Here is a 24,525-nt window from a genome sequence, read left to right as displayed (position 1 = left end):
AAGATTAAAAGAGAAAAAGATGAATGGGTCAAAATAACTTAAAAAAAAATCTCTTCCTACAATATGCTTGGAAAATGAATCCAAAAACATATCCTTAAATGATCTAATGAAACACAAAGTAAAATATAGAAAGCAGACAAGATAGAGATGATAAATTCCAATGACCTTTGAGAGACAAAGGAGAAAAAAGAAAAGAAAGGCAAAAAGTAAAATTGCAGAAATGGAAGATTTTATTGAAAGAAAAACAGACATAATTATGGATCAGAAAACAATCACCAAGCTTACAAATACAACTGAATAAACAGTTAAAAAAAGGATGAGCCATCCCTCTTCTGAAATCTAAGAAGGACCTAAATTATACAATTAAAAAGTAATTATGAAAAAAGAATGTTCACCCACCCTCTTCCTTCCTTTGGAGAATTATGGCACCCAGCATTTCTTGGGTCTTTAACAAGTACAACCTCATCTTACAGCATGCATCCTAACAGGGGTGATACTGCCCCCCAGGGTTGAAAACTGGTTCTTCTGGGGTGAATAACTGTACTCTCTTTAGGCACAGATACACATATAACACATATATCTATGGCATTAACTTTTCTGGGGGGGAAGGATTGGGAATTAATGTCTAAAATGGCTTCTTAAAGAGGGTAATTTAAAAAAAAGTTGAGAAACACTGCCTTACAGAAATTCTGATTTGGCTTTGCATTAGATACATAGTAGAATTCTGAAATACCTTCTCAAACTCTCATGGGTTTCCAAACTAAAGAAGAAAAAAAAAAGAAAATTACAAGCACTTAGTGGCTCTCAGCAGGGTAGTGGTAGGTAAGGGGAACACATGTTATAATGCCTAAAGCAAAAAGAAGGAAAACAGGGGAGTTTTTCCATGAGGTTAATCATCTAGGGTGTCCCTGACACTAGAAACTGAATTGCCCCCTGGAAAAGGTAGGCTTAAAGAGGGACAGGACTCACTCGCCTCCACAGCCACCCCCTTCCCGGCCCCCAAATTGTGGAGGTCTAGAAGCCTTGCTCAGAACACACTGCATCTGAGGAAAGCCACACCCTCTTTATTTGAAGACCAAAGCAGAACATGAGTCAACAAATAGCAAACCGCTTTCACTTGGTTATTGAAAAAAACAACTTACAGCGTTTGCTTTGCACACCCCCTCCCAGACATCAAATTTTCTGAGAAGTCAAAGCATCAATTGGCTACACTTCTCACACCCCCAGGCATGTCCTGATTAACTTCTGAGGATGTTAGGAGCGCCTCTGCCTCCCCAAAAGATTTGTACTTCTAAGGTTCTAAATGCAAGAGAAAGAGAACTAGGAAACCAGCGCCAACACGTTTTCTTTTCTTTGGCTGAGTTGGAGGTTAGTCTGGGCTGCGTGTGTATTTATTTCCAAACCTGCACCGGGAGAGGTGGAGGCCTGGGCACTCAGAGGAACTCAAACCAGCAGCGCGGGTGGCTATCTCGGAAGAAAAAGGAGTAGGCATTACAGAGGTTGCCAGCTTTCCGGTGGTGGATCAGGGACCACAGAGAGTCGCTGAGGAGGGCAGAGAGGGGCCGAGGCCCCTTGTGATCACCTTCCAGCGGCTTGACGATCTGCAGCTTCTCGGGCAGGTAGGAGCGGCTGCTGAACGACATGCCAGAGAAGCCGGTGAACTCCGAGAAGCGCGAGTGCGTGCCCAGGGACATGATGCTCTCGGTGGGCGTCAGGGAGCCGCTGAGCAGCTCGCCCTTCTCCGCCAGCTCCCTGAGCTTCCGCTCCTGCTCCTCCTCGAAGAACCTCCTCTCCGAGAGGTAGTTCTCCCGGCGGAGGGACAGCCGCCGCAGCGCCGTCTCCAGGTCGTGAGAGCCCGGCGTGCCCGGCGTGCCCGGCTTCTTGCTCCGCTCCTCGTTTCTGGAAGGAGGGGAAACGGGGGGTGAGCGCGGAGCACCCAGCAGGGGGCGCTAGACAACGACGGCCTTACTGCTAGTTTCCAGGTGGCAGCTGGATCTTCTAAGTAAAACCAAGGCAGTTGAAATTTAGGCTAAAATGGGGAAACAAATGCCTGTCCAGAATAACAATTCCCTCTGTTGGTTCTTTTTTTCCTCAGGGAGGTGAGGAGGGAGCACTAAGGTGCATTGCAAATTTGCACACACTACATAAAATCCAACCCCTACAAAACATCTCCCTCATGACGCCTTAGGAAGAAACCTTCTTCAGGCTGACAACCAATATTTTATAATAACTCTAAGTGGACTATAACCTTTAAAACTTGTGAATCACTATGTTGTACACCTACCTGTAACTGACATAATATCGTACAGCAACTATACTTCAATAAGAAAAATAATAAAGTCCCGAAAAACCCAAAGTTCTGATAGAGCAGTTTCCAACTGTCTGACCCATCAGTTAGAAAAGCCAATTTTGTGAAGTCATAGGACAAGGATGGACAATGGAATGGCAGTTGTCGGCACGGGGGGTGTCCTGCAGGGCTTCAGGATGAGAATGACAGACCACCACTGAAGAGGACCCATCCCAGTAATGCATAGTGTGGCGGGCACTTGCCAGACACCCTGCACCCCACCTTCTGAAGCGAACGAGATTCTGGTCACAAGACCGAGCCTGAGTCCTCCTCAGCCTTTCAGAATCGAAGCTACAAAGGGGTTCATGAAACAAATGTCTGGTCTGTAGCCTAACAGATAAAGATTAACAGAAAAAAACTGTCATTTATCCTCTCCTCCAACATTTTACAGAAAAGCCGACTTCTGGTGCATCCTGTCATAACTCTTTAAACTGGTTCACATAGCAGCATCAAGATAAGCATAAGCTCAGCCAGTTGGTACAACAGATTTGAGAACTGGAAGGTCTACACTTCTCAGGCGACTCTTATCAGCCCCCCTTCTTCTGATGACTGAACCTGTGTTCAATCCCCCCTGTCCCCAAAGCAGAAAGATAAAAGACCCCGGCTGGCTCACCCCAGGTCTGCTGACTCTGCTTCCAGGATGATGCTGTTGGTCTTGTTGTCAAGGACAACGTTGCCGACGTCACTGCCATAGAAGCTGGACCGGGGGGTGCTGACACAGCTGGACAGGAGGGAGTTCATGGCCGAGGACTGGTTGGAGCCAGGGATGTTCATGGGGGACGGGGTCAGAGACCTCTGCTTGACGACCTGGTTGATGTTTCTTACGGTCTCAAAGACTCGCTTCTGGTGACTGGGGAGAACGCACATCATCCATGACTAAGCAAGTGCAGGAATGACCCTGGAGTTCAATCCTCCAAACACTATCCACTGAGAAGCCAATAGGCAGCTGGCCCACTGTGACCCCCAAGCAACCTGACACCCTGTGCCTTCAACGTGTTTCTTAGGGTGTTGGTTGGAATTCAAGAGACTCAATACCCACAGAATTCAGGGCTCCACTACGTGGTTGTGTCCTAAAGTTGATACTGCTTCCTACTTCCCTTAAGCTTGACCTACAAATTTTTTTTTTTTTTTTTTTTTTTTTTGCGGTACACGGGCCTCTCACTGCCGTGGCCTCTCCCGTTGCGGAGCACAGGCTCCGGACGCGCAGGCTCAGCGGCCATGGCCCATGGGCCCAGCCGCTCCGCGGCATGTGGGATCTTCCCTGACCGGGGCACGAACCCACGTCCCCTGTATCGGCAGGCGGACTCTCAACGACTGCGCCACCAGGGAAGCCCCTACAAATATATTTAATGGTAACTTTTGTCTCCCACCTAGTTTTCTTCTCTCATGATAGTCTCTAGAAAGCAAATTCCAGGAGGGCAGTCTTCACTGCTCAGCACATAACAGGGCTCAATAAATTTTTGCAGAATGAGTCTTTGTTGACCATTCATATTTAAAAAAAAAAGTAAGACTTAAAGTTAGTCTTAAAAACTTCTATAATGAGATGATAAACACCAAATTAGTCTTTTTTTTTTCCTGGAAACTGCCATTTCTAAGAGCAGAACCACACTTTGATGCTCATTTGTTCTCTTTAAGGAGAAAAAGGTAGGTATGTTTCTATAATGGCTGCTTCTTTCTGGGCTGCAAAGGGCTTCACACATGCACCGAGGCTTAGGGACTGGTCACTTCCAGGATCCCATTTAAGTTCTGTCTATGGGATTTGGGTACAGAGAAAACTTGATGAAATCAGATGCACAGGTTCCTTACACCTCTGAGCAGGCCAAGTGCAAGCTCTCAAGTTAGGAAGAGAGATGGCACAGGCCGGTGTGTATGCAGAAAGGAAACAGAAGCCTTGCTCACACCCCACCCCCCGAAGGGCCCTCTGTATCTCAGATTGCATCTTATTTTTCTTTTCCTCACAGACGTCAAATTTTTTTTAAAGTAACATTTTCCACTGAAAAGAAAGATAAAAATGAGCGGTGGTGTCAAGATGGAGCTTGCGTGAAGAGAGATGGGAAATACATCTGTCCTTCCCTAACTTTCCACAAGTTCATAATATATATTTAAAACCCAACCAGAGGAGGAGGGGGGTTGTCAGCTGCGTTCTCTAATTTCCCCTAATCTAGACTGTCTGCGGAAGGACCACAGTGATCACTGCTGGCATCTGAGCCCCACCCCACAGTCCCTGGGAGCTGAGAACCAAGGCCTTACGCGATGTCTGGCGACTCGGGCTCTTCCAGCTGCAGCTCCTTGCGCATGGTTCCCTCGATCTCCGCCGCCAAGGAGTCCTGGGAAAAGCCGGGAGACACACAGTGAGTGAGCAGCAATTCAAGCGCTCTGTCTCTAGAAGAGGCGCGAAGACAGCCTGGACACAGAGCATAAACCGAGGCCTCGGAACACAGGGTGACAGCATCTGCCACGGGCAGAACCGGGCTGAGCGATCCCCGTGGAGCTGAGTGTAAAGCCCCTTTGCTCCTATGAACTGAGGGTCTGAGAGCAAACCCAATGTTCCCTGGGCTAAACCATGGAGCTGTGGCGGTGACCACAAGAAGAGGCAGAGAGCTGGCGGGGGAGGACCTGAGTGATGGGTGCTGTCATTTGGGCTCTGCTCTTGTGATCCCTGGCCTCCGGCAGGGAAAGCTCCTGTGCCCACCAACCATCTGTGGCTCACCCACCTTTAACAACCGGCTCACATCTCATTTCCGCCAGGAATCCTTCATCTCCTCCCCAAGGAGACAGCAAACACATTAAGACCTTGCCAGTTCTCTGAACAGTCCACTTGCGTCTTTCTCTAGCCAGGTTGTGAATGTGTGGGTCTGGGGAAGACCAGTCATTGAGGACTTCTCACCTCCTGGATGGGCCAAGCCCCAAGCTCAGACTCAGCAATGAAGGGGCCTGCTGAATACCCCTCTCCCTGAGCCGCCCACCAGGCCTCACTGGGTGAATCGGAGCCTGACAATCCCTCATGCTCATGCAGGTGGATGCCGACAGGACCAGGGTGTGCAGAAAAGCACCTGCTGAGGCCTCAGAGGAGGACACCACCTAGGAGAACCTGAAGAGAAGGGCTAAATTCGTGCCGAACAACAGAACTTCTTGCGATGACGGGAATGTTCTCTTTCTGCACCATCCAGTATGGGAGACACTGGCCACAGGTGGCTACTGAGCGCTTGAAATGTGACCAGTGTGACTGAGGAACTGAATTCTTTTTTATTTATTTTTTGCGGTACTCGGGCCCCTCACTGTTGTGGCCTCTCCCGTTGCAGAGCACAGGCTCCGGACGCGCAGGCTCAGCGGCCATGGCTCACGGGCCCAGCCGCTCCACGACATGTGGGATCTTCCCGGACCGGGGCACGAACCCGTGTCCCCTGCATCGGCAGGCGGACTCTCAACCACTGCACCACCAGGGAAGCCCAGAACTGAATTCTTAACTGCACTAATTTTAAGTGATTTAAATTTACATAGTCACTTGTGGCCAGTGGCTTCCCAGCTGACAGCACATGGGGCCTCCTCCAGGGTATTCACCTCCAGGGCCCCCCAGTCCACTGGCGATGCTCCCGTCTGGAATTTGTAATTTTTAAGCTAGTTTATTTTTCTTAATACTGTTTACATTCCAAGTTCTGCACAAGGGAAGGACCTTCATACCACTTAAAAGAAACAAGATACCAAACTACTAATGACCCTGCTGTTCTGGAGGAAAGTCACAAGCAAGGTCTGTGACATTTGTGGCCACGATCCCCCCTGGGCCATCTGGAGATGAGCATGGATCCCTTCTCAGAATAATGTTTTTAAATGAATAAAATAATTAGGATTAAAGAGGAAGCCAGATATACTGAGTTAATTACTAAAATATTAATAACTGCAAGTATGATAGAGTAACACACAGGATCGGGTTTCAGGACTCGTAATGACTGTCACTTTGAAGCGGAGATTAGCACAGGTGGTGTCTCGGGACATCTGTGGCCACTGACATGTGCTATGAGAAGAGCTGTGATTTCGATGGATGACAAAGTCACGGGGATGCTTATATCGCTGTGGTTTTGTTACCTACCTTCGTGAAGGAAGGAAACACCAAGTACAGTTAGGTATTAATGAACATGTAAGATATAATCCTCCCTCGAAGTTCAAGGGCCCACTGAATCCTGTCTGTAGATCCCAGATTAAGGACTCTTGGCCATAATGCAAGAGAATTGGGAACATACTTGAGCAAAACCTGCTACTCACTGTTTTATTCAGCAGTTAGAAGGGCTGGGAGCAAGAGAGGCAGACCCGGGTGTCCTGCTCCAGAGACACAGGCATGATGCGAGCTTTAGATTGCCTTCAATACCTTTCATGCATAATGCACTTTAAAAATAGCGTCTTCAAAAACTGAGCTCTGCCAACAGCAGAAAAAGGGCAAACAAAAGCTCCACCTCAGCAAATAATAAACGCTGAGAATCAATCTCTCCAGAAGAAACCCAAATGCAGACTTTCAATGCAACTTTTCTTATGCCCTGGTTTAGCTTTAAAGTACAGGTCTGTCCTTGAGAGCAGGAACACAGGAGAGTGAATCCCAGGCATGCAGGAAACAAGACAGCCCCAGGAGATGTGAAACCGGGAAGGAGGGAAAGTGAGGCAGGGAGTGTACAAAGCTACACGGGCCCGTCTGTGAGCCGAGCACAGTCAGCTCTAGATCGCGATTCAGGGGATATATTGTCCTTTGCTGCCTTCACTGGGATTCTTGGAATCACTGGATCACCAATCTGTTTCTTGGAAAGCTGACTATTTACGTTGTGTCTTTCTTTTTGGTTTCCCTTAGATTTCAATCAGGTGGAGAGAGAGCGCCTGACTTTATATATGAAATCAAAGAGGAAAAGGAGATCATGATTTAGAAAAAGTGGTTCAGACAGCAAGGGGTTGGGTGACAGTGTCTGCAATGGGGAGGGGGAATCTGTGAAGAAAAAAGAGCCCTGAGTAAAGGTCAATTTGAAAGGGACCAACTTTCACAAACATTTATACAGCCCTCCACTCCTATTTCATTTAGGGGAGTTTCTCTCAAAAGTTCTTCTCTCCTCAGAGAGAACTGGTACCTCTCATCAAAGAATGGAAATAGAGCCTGAAAAGTTCTTGGTCATTTGCTTTTCAGTCTGTTGATCCAGCCATCCAGATCTAATATCTAGTAAGCACCTACAACTCTACAATATACCAAGCACTGTGCTAGGTGCAGAGTATTAAAGAAGGGGAAGGAGGAAATAGCAAACAAGACATGGTCCCCACCTTCAAGGGGCCCTAGTCTGACAGAAGAAGATAAAATGAGAAAGTTCCCCAAATACTACTGCGAAATGACCAGCAGAGGGGCACCACCCTGTGCTGCCCAACCCCCATAGGGAGAGGTCAGCCTCCTGGAAAGCCCCCTTCTCAACCACATTCCCCTAAAGCTTAAACATGAAACAGATCAGGCCAGGGTTAAAGAAATAAGATTGTGGGGAAATAAGATGAAAAATATAAAAATGTCACACCCAGCATAGAGGGAAATCTTTTTTCAGATCGCAGATGCCGAAAGCCACCAGAACGGTTAATAAACATACAAAGAACTAGCGGAAGCTTAAGGCAATTTAAGAATTCTCGAATGTGCTTGTGAGGCCAAAATAGCACATACTCTAAAAAGGTCGGGGAAAAATAATGTAGAGTGCCTTCCAAATACCTGAGGTGCCTACTAAATCTAGTTCCTACTAAATTTATCTTCCAAGGGCAGGAATAGAAAAGACAGATTCAGAGGGACGGAAAATAAAGAACCAATTTGTCTCACGTGGTTAAGAAGCCACGGGCTGGGCTTGCGAGCCCTCATCTCGGATCCAGATCCAAGCTGCAAAAGGAGAAGCCACCTGCAGAGGCTCAGCTCCAGACCCACCCTCCTCCCAGGAGCACCCGCTGGCCTGAGGGTGGGAAGTGGGGGTCAGGCAGCAGGCGGGCACTCACCATGGGAAACAGGCCCAGCGAGTGGTAGCGCCTGGACGTGGTGTTGGGCATGGTCTTGTTCCGGAGGTTCTTGAGCTCTTCCTGCGCCTCGTGGAGCATCTCCATGCACTCGGCATACTTGTCCTCCAGCTCGCGCAGCTGCCGGACACCAGGAAAGGGCAGAGGGCTGGGATGAGAGACCCGGTACCACCCACCCACCCACTCCAGAGCCAGAGAGAACCAGGATCACTACCAGAGGCTCCCGCCCTCCACAGGACCAGCTGCCCTGGGTCCTGAGACCAGAGTCCTCAAGGCACAGTTTTTCTTTTACTTGCAGACTCGGAAATCTCCTAAAACACTAACGAGCAACTGAGAGAAAACAAACGAGAGGGCAAATCATCACTCCCTCGTTTCCTGCCACGTCTTTGAACAGGGCTCCTCTGACATGGCATGCTCTGTGTCCTTTCCCTTATTATTGGAACGTTTGTCGGGGGCCCGTGCGCGCCCAGCTCCAGGCTGGTGTACAGCCCAGCCTCCCAGGTGCTCACGACCAGCGTCAGCGCGACTGGGAGCTGCCTTAGGAGTAAGAATGACATTCAGTTCAATATCAGAATGGTTGTTCAGATGGACGGGACCCACACAGCCTGTTGGAGGGAGGCTGATGTACCCCAGCTGGGACTGGGGGCCCTGATGAAATGAGGGAGAGCCACTCACCTCGGCTGTGAGCTGCCGCTGGGCATCCTTGGCGGCCCCCAGGTGTTGGACAAGTTCTTCATTTTCCACTGCACACTAGAACGTGGCAAAGGGAAATCAGCTTCTCTTTTAAGACACGTAGAAAAGTCTAACTTTTCCCCTCTTACTCCCTCATCCGTTTGATCCTATCACATGTCCACAGGGAGATTTTCTCTTATACTGGAGTCAAATTTTGTCTTTTATATAGTTTGGAAGGCAGCGTATTTCCTGTGTCCGTGTTCATTCCCTATCGCTTACCCCTACCCTCCATAGTCACAGCTGCTCTCTGGAAGCATTTCACCTCAGGCTTCTAGCAAAGGCCTGACATGGGAAACTTAATTGTTTTTTCGCTGCTTCATCTTAAATCTAAAGGGGACTTGGTTCTACTGCAGAACATACAGGTGCCCTGTGTAAGGACAAATACCAAACTAGATTATTCAGACTTTGAATTCCCAAGCTCTCTGTTTACAGCCGCTTTACCTTTCTTAATGAGTTCTAGTCATTTGCAGATTTTTCTTAGGAGGTAAGTGGTGATAAATGTGATCCCCTTGCCAATTCAGGGCAACAAATTTTATGCTATTGAATCCACTAAGCTTTAGCAAAAGCTCTAAAGGGACAGCACAAATTCCTAAAATATGAATCTAAAGGGCACCGTCTTTGGGGTACATGCCCCTTCTCGATCTCAGAACAGCTAGTTTTGTATCAGCCAGAGAAACAGAAGCCTTACAGCTTTTGCCTTCTTCTGCAAATCAACTATTTGGGAGAGCAGGTGTGTGATCTCCTCCTGCTGGCGGGCAGCATCTTCCGTCTTCTTGGCCAGTTCCTCCGAGATACTGGCAATCTGCACGTTGGCATCCCCTTTGACCAAGAAACAACAGTCACGAGAGCCAGAGAGAATGGTTTCTTTGTGGTTTGTCCAAGAAAAAAACATCTTTATTACAAGACAGGGGGGAGTAGTGGAGAGGGCACGTGAAGATGGCTTGGAGGGAGAGTCCCCATCTTCCTATATGGGCTCGGTCTGTCGTGAGGAGGAACCGGCCCACCAGCTGTGGCTCGCAGGCTCTGGGTGGGTCCTCACCCCACTGCCCAGAGCCACCTCCCCAGAGAAAATTGGGCAGGCTTTCGCAGTCAGCCCGGAGGTGCCATACCAAACAGAAGGCGCCTCTGGCCAATTCTGCACGTTCCACACAGGAACACACCCCCATCAGTAACAGGAAGCCCTGCTGCACTCTGTTCTAGAAACGAACTACTGCCATGCAGAATACAATTCCCCTGGGCGTTTTCAACCCATATTCAGAGCCATAACTCATTTTACTAGATTTAAACATAGGGTGTGTTTCATTGACTTAGTGTTTTGCTGACACTCAGAATACTGTGTTGCCCATTTGTCTTAACGTGTAAACTTATAATGGAGAGGGTGGGGGGAAGCACGTCGTATTTGCAAATCTGAGAACTCTGGCCTCAACGTTTACACATCAAATTACTGATACTACAAGGCTGTTCTTCCACATCTTCAGCTCAGGACTCCGAAGCTGGACCTAACTCAGACATTCAATAACCAATATTCCAGCAGAAAGCCAAAATTAAAATTAATTTTAATTAATTGTGAGAGATTGGGAACATATGGCTGACAACACCGCACCCAGTGCTCATACACGAGGGTGAGGGGTGCCACACAAGATCAGGGGAGGCCTCTAGTTTTCAGAAAAAATGCTACTGAGCCCAGGCTGGCGGGAAAACCACACTCTATCAGGTGATGCAAATCTGTCTGGTCTTAATTATGGCAGATGGGGAAAGTAAAAGCGGGGGACAGGAGGGGCGGGGGGCAGGCCATACTCAGCTCCTTCACGCAGTCGTTGACCAGCTGCTGCTCCTTTTCTTCATAGGTAATGGTCTCCGTCTTCAGCTGGCAGGCCTGTGGACAAGGCTCAGGTCAGAGATCCCACAGTCACACCTGGACAGCCTAGGGGATGCAGCAAGGGCTAACCTGGGTCTGGAAAGCTGCCCTTCAGCATCTCCCCAGCTGTGACCCACTGAGCCGTCAGATATAGAAAGTCAATCCCAACCACTAGAGGGCACCACACAAAGCAGGTGCTAAAACTCTTGTGAGCGTCCCCTCTATCAGTCGGCCTGTCTACTCACGTGTGTCTGTCCTGGCTCATAGTCATGGACCCCCTTGTGACCCAAACAGTGCCTGTGACACAGCCTTGCCTACTGTGGGCATTCTAAGGATAACCACCACCACAAGAATGGCTAACACTTATCACACCTACTACGTGCTGGGCACCATCCTATGAGTTTCTGAGTGGGAGTTAGACCTGTTGTATTCAGCTGAGTAAAAACAGGGTACACTATGAAAGCATTAAAGCTCAGAGACCCAAGAGCTACCCTCGGACTCTGGATGGCTTTGCTCCTGGCTGAAAAGGTGGGAAGATAAGAGATCTGAAGGCCCCAAGAAAACGCCCCAGTTAGAGAGGTATCTCTGAGCCCTCAGGTCCTGGCCCCAGAGATGCCACAGTCCTGAAAGCCAGATGCAGGAGCCGGAATCTGTGGCTGGGATCAGATTCCCTCTGCTTGCTTTAGGGGAAGACTCCGACAGAGAGACAAATTGTTGTGTGCCTGGGGCTAGAGCATTTACTTGGGGCAGATGCTGGAACTCAGAATGGGGAAAACTGGACTGTGGTCTTGGTCAGCCACTGCCTGGCAGAGAAAGCTTGGTCACACTGGGCTTAAGTCTCCCATCAGTAAATGAGAGGCTGGAAGAGCTGATGGCTAAGAGACATGAATGACCCTTTCCTCAGGCAGAAGAGCATCCTGTTAAGCCCAGATATGAGGCTCTTTCCAACATATGAGGCAAGTTCGAGGTGACAGGTGGTCTGCCCTATTGGAGGGACTTTGGGGAACCCTGGGCCAGCTTAGGTGAACATGCAGCCCAAACTTGACAGACAAGGGCCTGATCAATAGGGCTGTACCATACCTCTGGCTAGAAAGCATAAACTCACTGATAATTAAACAAAAAGGACTAAATTTGCATGCATCTGTATTTCTGGATAGGGGCAGTGGGTGAAGGGAAATAATGTGGGGTTTGGAGCCACAGAGACTTACAAACCCTGGCTCTGTTGCTCACTAATTTGCAAGATCTTGGGCAATCAAAACACTTAGTAGCCTGGGTCCCGGTTTTCCCTACTGTAAATGAGAATCAAAGTAAGCAGCTTCCAAGCCTTGTTGTGAAGATTTTTTAAAAAATAATGCAGGCAAAGTACCCACCATAGTGACTAGCCAATCAGAAATACTCAAAAGCACAGGTTTCCAAGCCGCCTAACTCAGTTCAACCTTTTTAAGTTAACTGTCTAAGAAATATGTCTCCAAGTTCTCGTGTACTATTAGGGCACATCTGACCTGCAGTAAAGTGAAAACGAGGCTTTCACACCAGGCCTCCAAGTCATTTCTATGTCCGAGATGGAGACCACCGTGGCAAGGCCCCGCTTTGCAGGAGCTTTGGCCCTGACCGAGAAGGAGAAGGGTTTGCCACTCTTACCCATCCTCACGCTGCATAATTCACCAGTCCGTCTGCTGCAGCCCGGACAGTATGTGCTGCCCTTTGAAGGCAATGCCCAGCTCATAAATGAGGCACGCCCTCTGGGCACTTGGTGTGGCTGTGACCCCAGGTCCCCATGGCTCTTCCACAGACCATCACCCTGGAGGACGGCGGGGCTGTAATCACAGCTATTCTCACCAGACATGCAAATGGGGCCACCATCCTTGCAGAGGGGACGAGGGCAGGGAGTGCACTTCACCTCTGATCGAAGTACAACATTCTCCTCTTCAAGGTCTTTCAGCTTCTTCTGGAGAGAATCCAGATGGAAGTAATTCTGGACGGAGGAGGATGACTCATTCCTCTTCAACCTGGGGGAGAAAGTTCACTTTCTAGGGAGGGAGGCATTTCCTCCCACCACCTGGCAAACCACGGAGAAGCACAAAGAAGGGCCGTTTCAAAGAAAGCTCATGAAAGGTGCAGGGGTGACAATGACCCATCAGGCTGCTCCCTCACCACCAGGAAAACAGCACAGGCTTACGGCACTTCAGAGCCACATCCCAACCCTTTGCTGCCACTTTGCCTCAGATTTCGGGGGAACCAACTCTATTTGAAGTCTACACAATCTGGGATGCCTTCTATGTGCCAAGAACTATTTTAAGTACTCTACATGTATGAACCCATTCAGTGCTCACAGCCCTAAGAACTGAGTACTATTATTATGCCCTTTACAAATGAGGAAACAAGCACAGAGAGGTTAGTAACTTGGCCACGAGCCACAGAGCCAAGATCTGAACTCAGGCCATCGGGCTCTAGAGTTCATGTTCCTAATAGGAGACTCTGCTGACTCAGAGAAGCCCCTCCCCCCAGGCACCCCCCAAGGACCCCCCACAGCACTGCTGGCTCCAGAACCCTGTATTTCCTCCAAATGCAGAGTCCAGCCTGTTGCTCCTTAACAGCCAGGCCAAACCAATCTAAAGTGACAAATAAGCAGTAAGACCCAGGAAGAGGAAAACTAAAATCCCATCAGAATAGGGAAATCCATCTGTCGGAGGCACTCAGAGATGTCTGGCCTACAGAAGGCTGAGAGCAGCTGACTCATGCTGCCAGTGAAGGTGACGCTGTCTAGGAAACTCCAAGGACATGGACCGCAGCCAGCCAGTGCTCCGGCCTCTAGAGACAGGCCCTTGGGTGACTTACGGGGTGGAGCACACAGACTCCGGCTCGCTCTCCTCTGCGGCGCTGGTGTAGAACTGAAGCAGCTCATCCTTCATGGACAGTTCGTGCCGGAGCTGTGACACCTGCACAAACACAGCCCGTCGTGCGCTCTCTAAATGTGACAGTATCCCCACTCGTGCTTAAACACTTATGGCTCAGTGACAACATTTTTTAAATTCCTCCTTCAGAGTGAAGGCATGTCGCCGATTTTGTGCTATTCAAGGAAAACAAAGGGCTGAGTTTGATCCCATTTAAGAAAAATACAATCAATTACCTTTTGGCAAAAATTCCTCTGTCTACATGTGTAGTTTTTACTTTGGTACAAAGAAGAGGTGAGAGGGGACTAGAAGGTGCTAGAATGATGGCTGGGGGCGGGGGGCGGCAAGACAGCATAGGGGCTTTGCAAGTAAATAGATGACCAGCTGGGAAAACACTCAGAGAAGTGGACCATGTTACCACATGGAGGAAGAGGCCATTCACTTCTGCCAAAACCAAATCCCATCTCGGACCAGGACCCTGGTGATGCCAGTTCCAGGTGGGCAGCTATAAGCAGTGAGCCTGTCAACCCTTGTTCTCCCGCTTGGAAAATCTCATAGCCCCACCTTGTGACTGCTACACCCTCACAGGAATTCTGGCCAAGCTTGGCCAGACCTTGCTTTGTACTCAGTGATTACAAGATAGGCATTCCAGATACAGGAAGAAAAGAGGCAACCATCAGGAACTTGGCCTTACCGACTACTGCAAGGATGGTTCTGCAAGTCACACTTATTTATACTTCAGGTTTAAAATAAACAAACCTGAGCCATAAAAATTTTCACCTGCCCTTTCACCATTCAGCACCGATGAATAGGCAACCAGCACTGTGAGCGAGGATTATAATTGTTTTAATTCTTTCTTGTTTCTAATTTGATTTGGGGTCTATAGTTTATCCCAACTTTCCTCCACAACACCGTGAATATATTTTATCTTCCATGGAGAAACCAGTTTTATGTGAGTAAAGGCTTCAGCTTCAACACCTAGACTGATCATTGAATGATGTGCCAAAGGGAAACAGTTTTCAAATTCCAAGGTTTCCCAAGGGGACAAAAAGTCACTTCCACCCCCAGGTGCAGGATGCACATTGTGTGAGGAAAGGAAGCCCCAAGCAAGGGCAGCACCTTGGAGAAGTAGCACGTGAGGGGCGACGGGTGACCATTTACTGGTTCTTGATGGCATGTCCCTCTGCTCAGAAGGGGCCAAGTAGGGGGCCAGGCTGACCTTCTCCCATACTTGGGAGAAGGGAGATTCAGGTCATGATGCTGGAGGCCGGGAGAGCAGGGGTCAACTTTATTTCTCCTTGAACACGACCGTATCCTACCTCATCACCTTTTAAAGAAAGCCCAGGATTAAAATTTGTCTTTATACAGCACTGTACATCAATTATATCTCAGTAACACCAGAAGGGAAAAAAAAAATCAATAAAAATTACAATAGGGGGCTTCCCTGGTGGCGCAGTGGTTGAGAGTCCGCCTGCCGATTCAGGGGACACCAGTTCGTGCCCCGGTCTGGGAGGATCCCACATGCCGCGGAGAGGCTGGGCCCGTGAGCCATGGCTGCTGAGCCTGCGTGTCCGGAGCCTGTGCTCCGCAACGGGAGAGGCCACAACAGTGAGAGGCCCGCGTAACGCAAAAAAAAAAAAATTACAATAAACCCTTAAAAAACTTTTTTCTTATCGAGTGGCTACTCTGTTTCATCACATTAAATGATTGGTAAACCCAGACAACAATAGCTGGGGATATCTTTAATGAGGAAAAAGTCTGAATACGTCTTAGGGACAGGAATAAGGGCATCCCTGCCGCCCCCCCCCCTACTAAGAAAGTTTCTGATAGAAAATGAGGGAGAAGAAATGAGAAGAAGGAAAGCCAATCAAAGTCCTCACAGTTCAGATTCACTGTTCAAAGGCCAGTTACGGGGCTTCCCTGGTGGTGCAGTGGTTGAGAGTCCGCCTGCTGACGCAGGGGACACGGGTTCGTGCCCCGGTCCGGGAGGATCCCACATGCCGCGGAGCGGCTGGGCCCGTGAGCCATGGCCACTGAGCCTGCGCGTCCGGAGCCTGTGCTCCGCAACAGGAGAGGCCACAACAGTGAGAGGCCCGCATACCACAAAAAAAAAAAAAAAGCCCAGTTAGGATAATGGCAAAGACACTAGCAAGGGGGGGGCCTGGCTGTAAGCTCCTAATTCTGGTTGTAGCAACCCCGCCCGACTCTGCAGCCTTCCTCCTCCCGTCCACACCATATCCCTCCCAGAAAACCAGTGCTGCTCCTCTGAGACCTCAGCCCCTAAGTTAAGCCTAAAATGTTCTTCCTCTGCCCCCCAGCCCCCCTAATGATGGGGGCTGAAGACATAGGCCAAGATTTGTATCATTAACATAGTAGGGCTTCTATCATGAAAACAATAGGCTATTTTTGGTTTTGTTTTAGAAACACAAAATTATATTGTGCTGATGCAGGGGCAGTCACTGCCTCACCCTGCAGCATGGCTACAGCTCCTTCTCCGCCTGCCAATGCCCACCCCGGCTCGGGAATCTCCGCTCATTGTTGGAATAGCCTGCGTGCCCTTTAGCCAAGCTGAGTGTCTTTCTCAGCTGACATGATGATCTAGACTCTTGGAGGACACGGGCTGTAGCGGGTCCAGACTGGGGGCCTACTGACCACGTGAGGGCTGGTCCCAGCCTGGGGGACCCGTCCACACTGTCGGAAGGAGACACAGATGAACAGGAGGGGCGGCAGGAAGGCAGCTCTCCATGCCCGGGGAGGGCCTTTCCCAGCGGGATCCCGTGAAATCATCACCTTCCTCGGGCACACCTTTTGCGGCACCCAAGCCCCTGCAGACGCCCCTGCTGCCAGGTCCTCACCTCCTCCCTGATGTGTTCCACCTGCTCCTCCAGCAGCTCATTCCTCTCGGTTAGTGTCTTGTTCTTCTTCAACAATGACTGGCCGATCCGAGCAGCCAACTCTAGATCCCGCTCTTTCTGTGAAAGGCAGAAGCGAGAGCAGAGGTTGAGAAAACCCGTGCTTCCAGCAGGAGCCCACAGAACTCAGGGTCAACTGAGGAAAACAAGGGCGTTCCGCAAAGGCAAGGAATTAACTAATTCACCATCCACGCACCAGCGTCTGATACCTGTTCAAAGAGGAGCTCACTCAGCTACCAGGGCCCCAAGCAATGAAAGGGAACCTTCCGATCTAATGAAAACAAGTCTCTTCCTACAGGAAAGACATGCTTCCAAAAACCTTTCTATGCAACTGCTTTTGGTCCTTGTGTAATCATTTGATAACCTATCTCTCTACCTGAAGGGCTGGGCTATTGTATCACCAGCACCCAGCACAGGGAGACAGCTCGGTAACTATTTGCTCAATGAATAAGTGAATCCAGAAATTCCAAAGTGCACTTAAAATAGCTAAGGCAGCCTCTCTGGCACACATTAAGCTGGAATTTACTGAGTTCCTTAGATTTACCGTGTATGAAACAAAAATGTTTAAAGTTACTCTAAAATAGGATACAGTTATGTGTTTCTTTTACTTATGGAAGGTAGGTTACTTAGGCTTTATTTTTTAAAAAATAGCTTTAAAAATGGAGAAACAATGCATAAAATTGCCCTACTTCAGAAACAAAGACTGTTGCAGACAGAATTTTCTGTTAGCTCAGTTGTTGACATTTAGAGTACAGCAGTGCACAGAGGAAAATCTTTACTGGCATACAAAGATACAGCTGCCTTTATGGGAGGAAAGCTGTTGCCTGACAGTGGAGACAGCGGGGTGGACGCCGTCACCAAATGCAGACTCACTGATCCTTGCTGGTGAAACTGCTGGCCATCACGAGTAGATTCACTTGCTCACTTTTAGGTGGGGATTGGCAATGGGGAGGAGAACTCCGGAAAATGAAATCCTTTTAGAAGCCTATGCTAATTATTCTGTTCATCTGGTGTAAAAAGCAGAAGAAGAGGGACATGGGGTTTTGAGCAGAAAAAAGCTGGGGATTCAGGAATCCTCGCTTCTGATAACCACGTAGTCTTAAGGCTTCCACTTAACAAGGATCGGGTACCCTCTAGATCCATCTTTTCCAAACACAGATTATAAGCCATCAGTAGGTTGAGAATCATTTTAGTCATGACAACTGCCATTTTGTTTTAAATGACATTCAACAGCACAGAACTGAAATACCAAAGTGCATTCCACATAGTCAGGTTATCACTTCATGCTTAAATTTTGCTTGTCACACATTTACCGACGACCTAAGAGGCATTTCTTAGAGCAGGTACCCGTCAAAAGTTTAACTGGGGCTTCCCTGGTGGCGCAGTGGTTGAGAGTCCGCCTGCCGATGGAGGGGACACGGGTTTGTGCCCCGGTCCGGGAAGATCCCACATGCCGCGGAGCGGCTGGGCCCATGAGCCATGGCCGCTGAGCCTGCGCGACCGGAGCCTGTGCTCCGCAGCGGGAGAGGCCGCAGCGGGAGAGGCCACAGCGGTGAGAGGCCCGCGTACAGCCAAAAAAAAAAAAAAAAAAAAAAAGTTTAACTGCTCCAGGTGAACCGTTCTACCCTAAAATTTGAGAGTCTGGGTTCTGATTCAACATCCCGGGGGCCCAGTTCCCTCGTCTGTGAGATGAGGTAGGGTGGACGGGCAGACTTGCTGAGGGACCCTTGGAAGAATCTTCTAGCTCTATGATGCATTGAGTTGTAAGATATTTCAAAAAGCATCTTTTATTTCTAACTTCTTATATATCCACCAAATTATACCATGCAATGGTAGCACACCTTCCTTTGCTCATCCCGGGAGTTTCGGTGAATTACAAGCAGAGCACCGGAGGTCAGAGCATAGTTTGGGGGGACTGGCTCCAACAGCGATTTGGCTCTCTGGAGCTCTTGCGTGAATGATGGTCTCTCTCCCCTAGGTCTTCCATGGTCCTGAAACCTGTAACTGCTGTCCCAGAAGCCAGCTGGGTGTCATGTCAAGTGAGCCATAAACTCCTCCAACTCCTTCCCAATCTGTGCCTCCCCCTCATGCCCTCCCAGGGAACAAAGGGGACCAGTGAGTCTGCCCAACGAACCGAGACGCCCCTCTCTGTGCCTTCATCTGTGCCGGCTACTGTGTCTACCAAGGAGGGTCCTTTATTACTTTTCAGACACAACGGTTGTGCACATTTGGTCCTGGGAGGAAGTGACTCACAGGGATTGTGTGAGGGAACCCACTTCTATAGGGGCCGCCTTAAAATTAGCAACCAGGGCAGGTGGTTTCAGCCGGCTAACTCTCTGTGAAAACTGTAGTACCACTGTCCATTTCCCTTTGGAAGTGTGGTCTCCATAAATCTCACTCCAGTCTGTTAAATCTTTCTACTAGAGCAAGCCCTCAGACTGAATACCCAGCAGGTGCTTCATGCTCGTTGGCTCACTGCCTACTGTTCTGTGTTGCTTGCCATCACGCAATCGAGCTGCTAAGTTTCAGCACACACAGACATTTCGTATGCAGATTTCAGTGCAAACAACTCAAGCCAAAATCATAATGATGAAGACAGGCTGGGCAAGGCACTGATGAGCACGTGAAGAATGCTGAAGGCTTCCCACGGCACACAGGGGCCAGAACCCAAGAGGAATGGGACGCAGGCAGGGGAAGGAAACAAATGCTGAGGGGCTCAACAGTGAAGCCCCTCGCCCCTCCCCACTATACCCCAATACACGTCAAACCTCGGACCTGAGGGCCTCCTTGCCCTCCGGAGGGGGCAACTCTCACTTTGTCTACACCCAAAATCTAATCTGTATAGTAACATAAAGAAAATGCTCTGCTGGAAAAAAAAAAAAAAAGGAAGCTAGAGTAAAAATATTCAGAGATGAAATGAAATTCTTAAACAAAAAAGTCATCAGAAGGTCTCTGGTTTTCCTAAGGCAAAAAGCCAGTTGGGTTTCTCTTTAAGAATTTCAGTAATGAAAAGAGTCTCATTTCTTACAACCAGCCAACATGTGATAAATATTTACTTCGAAAACCAGGAAAACAGCTAGGAAATGACCACTGGATCAAACTCCAGTGAGAAAATGAGACCACAAATAAATCTCAATTTGGAAATCAGCTGTTAGAAGAACTGGTTCTTTTATTCCCCAGGAGATGGCGGTCAGGTAGGGCTCATTCTGGCTCTCCTAGCTCCCTCTCCACAGCTATGTTTCGCTGAAAACTTAACACACTGTAGGATACATGTATATGTATGGCTGATTCATTTTGCTGGGCAGTAGAAGTTAACACAACCTTGTAAAGCAACTATACTCCAATAAAAAATTTTTTTAAAAAGACTGTGACTTGTGTCTCAGCCCCTTTTAGCAATGACCATGAACACTCGAGCTGCCTGGCACGGTCCCAGAGATGGAGAGCTGCCTGCCTCCCATGCTGAGCAGCTGACTCATCTCATTCACCCATTTGGGGATAAAAAAGCATGACTATGGTGCTCCTGGAATAAGCCTCTCCATAACTGGGGAGGAGACAGCTTTGCCCAAAGGTAAATTCCGAAAAGCAGCAAAAGCCAGGGCAAGCTGCAGAATCCTCTTCCCCTTTAACCCGAAGGCAAACTCTTCACATTGGCCAAGGGCTGTGCTCCGGCATCCCGTGCAAATCCTGCCAGCACCCCGCCTGCATGCGGCAGGCATGCAAAACCAAAGCAAATGATCAGAGGAAACGGAACCAAAGCCAAGAAAAGCACAGCATGGCGCAACCTTCATGGTGACTGGGGCAATTAGACTTTAACCAGGAAACCCGCCTAGTTCCACAGAAAGGCAGCAACTCAGATGTGATTCTTATCAGGAAAAGGAGAGGCACAGCGTTGTATATAAAACACGCAGATGCACACAGACCATGGCCATGGTGAGCTGCTAAAAATAAAACAAAGAAGCACAGCAAAGAGCCATCTGAAGAAACTGCCCCACAAATATTCTTTTGAGCAACTCAGTTTTTTTTTTAAAGACGACAGCATACTTTTTTATACAGTGACACTCATTTAAGAAATGAGCTGTGAAGTGCTGATGACCAGGATCTGCATACAGGGCTGGAGTCCCAGGCTGCTCTGAAGTGGTCCTCAAACATCCAAGCAGAGACAGGTCTGGCCCTGCAGAGTCCTCACCCAGCCCTGCCAGCTCACACCCGGCAGGAGCCAGGAACCACGGGCCATGGATACTCACTGAAGCAGCATCCCATTAAAAAAAAAGTTATCCAGTTCATGTTTTTAAAGTAAAAATGTCTCACTGACAATCAACTAACCGTACTCCCCAAAACTAAATAAACAGGGCAGTAAACAACTACAGGGCCACGTGCATAGTGGTTAACGGCCCAGACTGGAAAGGAGCTGAGCCACCGGATGTCGTCTGTCCTCTCAAATGTAGGTCCCCTCACAGTAGGATGGGGGAAATAGTGGCACCTACTTCTGAGAACTATCACAGAATTAATGAGATGATGCACAGACGACACCCAGCTCTCAAAGTTTACCCTTAATAATAAGCGTGACCACAAAGGCAGACACTTATCAAAGGCCCATCATTTCCAAGATTAAAAGGGAGAAAGAAATCAGGACCCAAAAGGGTCCTGGCCTTGGAAAAACGTCTAACCAATCCAGTTGGATGAACAAAGCCAACAGAATGACAGGGTGGCTCCCGAGCTCAGGGCTGGCCGGGGCACGGACTACCTGGGGCCGGGGGAGTGTGACAGCTTCAGAGATCCCCAATGAGCCCTGCAGTATGACACTCAAGGCAAGAAAAGACAGAGGGGCCAAATGGTGCAAAAGGTCACAGGTGGGAGAGCAGGCAGCAGGTCCCGGTGATGAGTACTAAGAGGATTCAGGAATGTGATCAAGTGTGTAGCCTTGAATGCCACGCCAAGGAGTTCTGAGTGTCAGGGGTAGCCGAGGTCATTAAAGAGGGCTTGGGAGGGTGGCAGCTGCAGGGAAGATGACAGCAGAGAGAAAACTCAAATCTCACTGCCAGGGCTCCAGGAGCTGGAGTGGTGGCCTAGGAAAAAAAATAATAAAGGTACAGACGTAGGACCTCCCTCAGAAGACTTGAGGACTAACTGGGTATGGGGTGAGGAGTGGATTTAGAAACAGGACACTGTTGGGGAAAATTGACACAGCAGGAAGGGGCAACATGGTAAAAACCATTTTCAAAAGTTGGTGGCGCCAACCAAGCTAGCCTACGAGGTAGCTAATGCCAGCCGCCAAGACGGCTGCAACTGGAGAGCCACCAGAAGGCCAGTGCCCTAAAATGCCTCACCAATAGCCCTGTCACACGGCCAAAAAATCTAAACTCACTTATTCGGGGCTGAGCGGTTTGTAACTTCCCTGACATGCAGGTGGTCAAGCGGGTCTCGGCTCCTGCCCTGTCTCAGCTACACTGGGTCTACCCATTGGTGGCCTTCAGGAGAATGGGAGGGGAGTGTGTAGCAGGGCAGGTGAACCCTCAGGAACTTGAGGTAGGGGTAGGGGAGTATTGGAAGGGTCCAGCCCTCAGAGCGGGTAGGAGAACACTGGATGTGCAGAAGGGAAAAGCGCAGAGAAAGAGAGAGACATAAAAATGGGGTGAAAAGGGCTTCCCCGGTGGCGCAGTGGTTGAGAGTCCGCCTGCCGAGGCAGTGGACGCGGGTTCGTGCCCTGGTCCGGGGGGATCCCACATGCCTTGGAGAGGCTGGGCCTGTGAGCCGTGGCCGCTGGGCCTGCGCGTCCGGAGCCTGTGCTCCGCAACGGGAGAGACCACAGAAGTGGCAGGCCAGTGTACTGCAAAAAAAAAAGGGGGGGGGGATGAAAAGATGCCCCCCCACCAAAAAACCTCAGGTCCCACACTCCTGCTTGGTCCTGTGTTTCAACTTTGTCCTGCCACTGGCTGAAAATGATGATTTCTGTGTCTCTCATATCTTTCTACTCTCTTCCTCAAGAAGGGCTAATGAAGAGTCACATGACCCCAAATCATTCTAGATTCTAGCGCAGAAACCAGGGTCTAAAAGTTAGCACCTCTGGGACTTCCCTGGCGGTCCAGTGGTTAGATTTTGCCTTCCAATGCAGGGGATGCGGGTTCGATCCCTGGTCAGGGAGCTAAGATCCCACACGCCTCAGGTCCAAAAAACCAAAACATAAAACAGAAGCAATATTGTAACAAATTCTATAAAGACTTTAAAAATGGTCCACATCAAAAAAAAATCTTTAAAAAAAAGGTTAGCACCTCTGCATTTGAGGTCTGATTTTGTGGGGAGAGTGGGAGGTAGTGCTTTAAGATGGGCACTTATTCAATAAATACTGAGAACCTACCATGTTCTGGCCTGTTGAAGGCATGGGGATACACATATTACACTCATCTGCTTCCAGAGGCCACCATAGCACCTTAATTCTCAACTGTCAACAGAATGCTGAGAAGAAATTGAGAAAAGCATAGTCTCTAAACTAATTGCGGCTCATCTAATCCCAAGCACATTTCCTAAATTTTCCTTACCATGCTTGCTTTGGTTATTTCCATGCTGATGCTGCATAATAATATTCCCTTAACCTGATGTAAATAAAAACATAACAGAATGGAACTAAAACATTACAAAGATATGGATAATGATGTACTTTTCTGACATTTTTTGTATACACTTAACATATATCACTAGTATATATTTTAAGGGTTTATAAATCTTAAACAGGGTATTCTATAGCAAGTATTTAAATGCCACCTTATTCTGTGTCATTAATACATTCCTTTTAAAATCCAAAATACCTTGTACAAAGCTAGTGACAGAAACCAACATAGCTCTCAGTTCAGAAGATAAATAAAATAAAGCCACTGAATTATACCCTGAGAGGGCTCAGTTGCTGAGATTCTTCACCGAGAAAGATAGTAATGTATGCTTTAATTGATATAAATTATAATCAGTTATAAATGACTCTTTGCCTTGTCCCGAATCACTTACCTCCTCAAGAAGCCGAGTTACAGAATCTATGTCATTATATGTCTTAGTCATCTGGCCAACTCTTTCAGCACATAAAACTGCAAGAAATAAAAATGACAATGAAACTACTGATGCTACAAGCCTGCCAAACAAACAACCCACCTAAAAAAGTGACTCTAAAGTCATACTGGGCACAAAGGGTGTTTGGTTTTGCTGGGTTCAGCCCCACTCGGTTTCGTTCCCCGGTTCCAGAGGAAAGATTCAAGCTGTGGGGTGAGGGGGCAGGGGTCTACTATTCACTGCAAAGCCTTGTCGCTGCGTGTGTGTGTGTGTGTGTGTGTGTGTATGTGCGTGCGTGCCCATACGCACGTGCACACTCGGGGGTGGCGCTGAGGGCAGGGCGCTGGAGTGGAAAGGGGTCTGGTTTCATATACGGTCAGCAAACCAAAGTGGGTCAGCAGCACAGCGACTGAGGTATGAAGCGTTAGAAAGATCCAGAGGATCTCGAACCCACTCACTGTGCAGACCCAACTACGTGGATAGACTGGGTCCTTTCCAAAGCAGCTCTTGGTATAACTATTAAACAGCCTTAGCTGATAATTTCATAATGGCACACAGTCCTCTCTTCCCCAAATGGCCTAAATTCTAAGGCTATGCAACCGGTTTCCAAACCATGAAAACCAGGGTGACAGATTTTTTTTTTTTAATCCACACTCCCACCCCATACCCTCACATACGGTATTTCATGACATATGCCATTTGCTTAAGAGGCCTTAAGAGGCTGTCTGCAGGCCA

At 48.6% G+C, this 24,525-nt stretch overlaps 1 protein-coding gene across 15 annotated transcripts in view; it reads right to left on the bottom strand.

Moving 5' to 3' along the window:
- The window catches only part of TRAK1 (trafficking kinesin protein 1), a 106,614-nt gene that overhangs the window by 20,648 nt on the left and 61,441 nt on the right, over nucleotides 1-24,525 (bottom strand). For all 15 annotated transcript variants that reach the window (XM_081246741.1, XM_081246742.1, XM_081246730.1 and 12 more), the window contains 11 exons: nucleotides 23,752-23,828; nucleotides 16,699-16,815; nucleotides 13,788-13,888; nucleotides 12,850-12,958; nucleotides 10,889-10,967; nucleotides 9,780-9,910; nucleotides 9,035-9,109; nucleotides 8,342-8,479; nucleotides 4,598-4,674; nucleotides 2,961-3,197; nucleotides 1,583-1,899 (listed from right to left, as the gene is read on the bottom strand). In XM_081246741.1, the coding sequence (XP_081102867.1) occupies nucleotides 1,583-1,899; nucleotides 2,961-3,197; nucleotides 4,598-4,674; nucleotides 8,342-8,479; nucleotides 9,035-9,109; nucleotides 9,780-9,910; nucleotides 10,889-10,967; nucleotides 12,850-12,958; nucleotides 13,788-13,888; nucleotides 16,699-16,815; nucleotides 23,752-23,802 (1,432 nt within the window). In that variant the 5' untranslated portion in view covers nucleotides 23,803-23,828. The remainder of the gene's footprint in view (nucleotides 1-1,582; nucleotides 1,900-2,960; nucleotides 3,198-4,597; nucleotides 4,675-8,341; nucleotides 8,480-9,034; nucleotides 9,110-9,779; nucleotides 9,911-10,888; nucleotides 10,968-12,849; nucleotides 12,959-13,787; nucleotides 13,889-16,698; nucleotides 16,816-23,751; nucleotides 23,829-24,525) is intronic.

This window comes from Mesoplodon bidens (assembly GCF_964165515.1).
Source record: "Mesoplodon bidens genome assembly, chromosome: 10".
Classification (NCBI taxonomy): Eukaryota; Metazoa; Chordata; class Mammalia; order Artiodactyla; family Ziphiidae; genus Mesoplodon; species Mesoplodon bidens.
The sequence above is the reverse complement of the archived record's forward strand: the minus strand, read 5'-3'. Positions and strand labels throughout refer to the sequence as shown.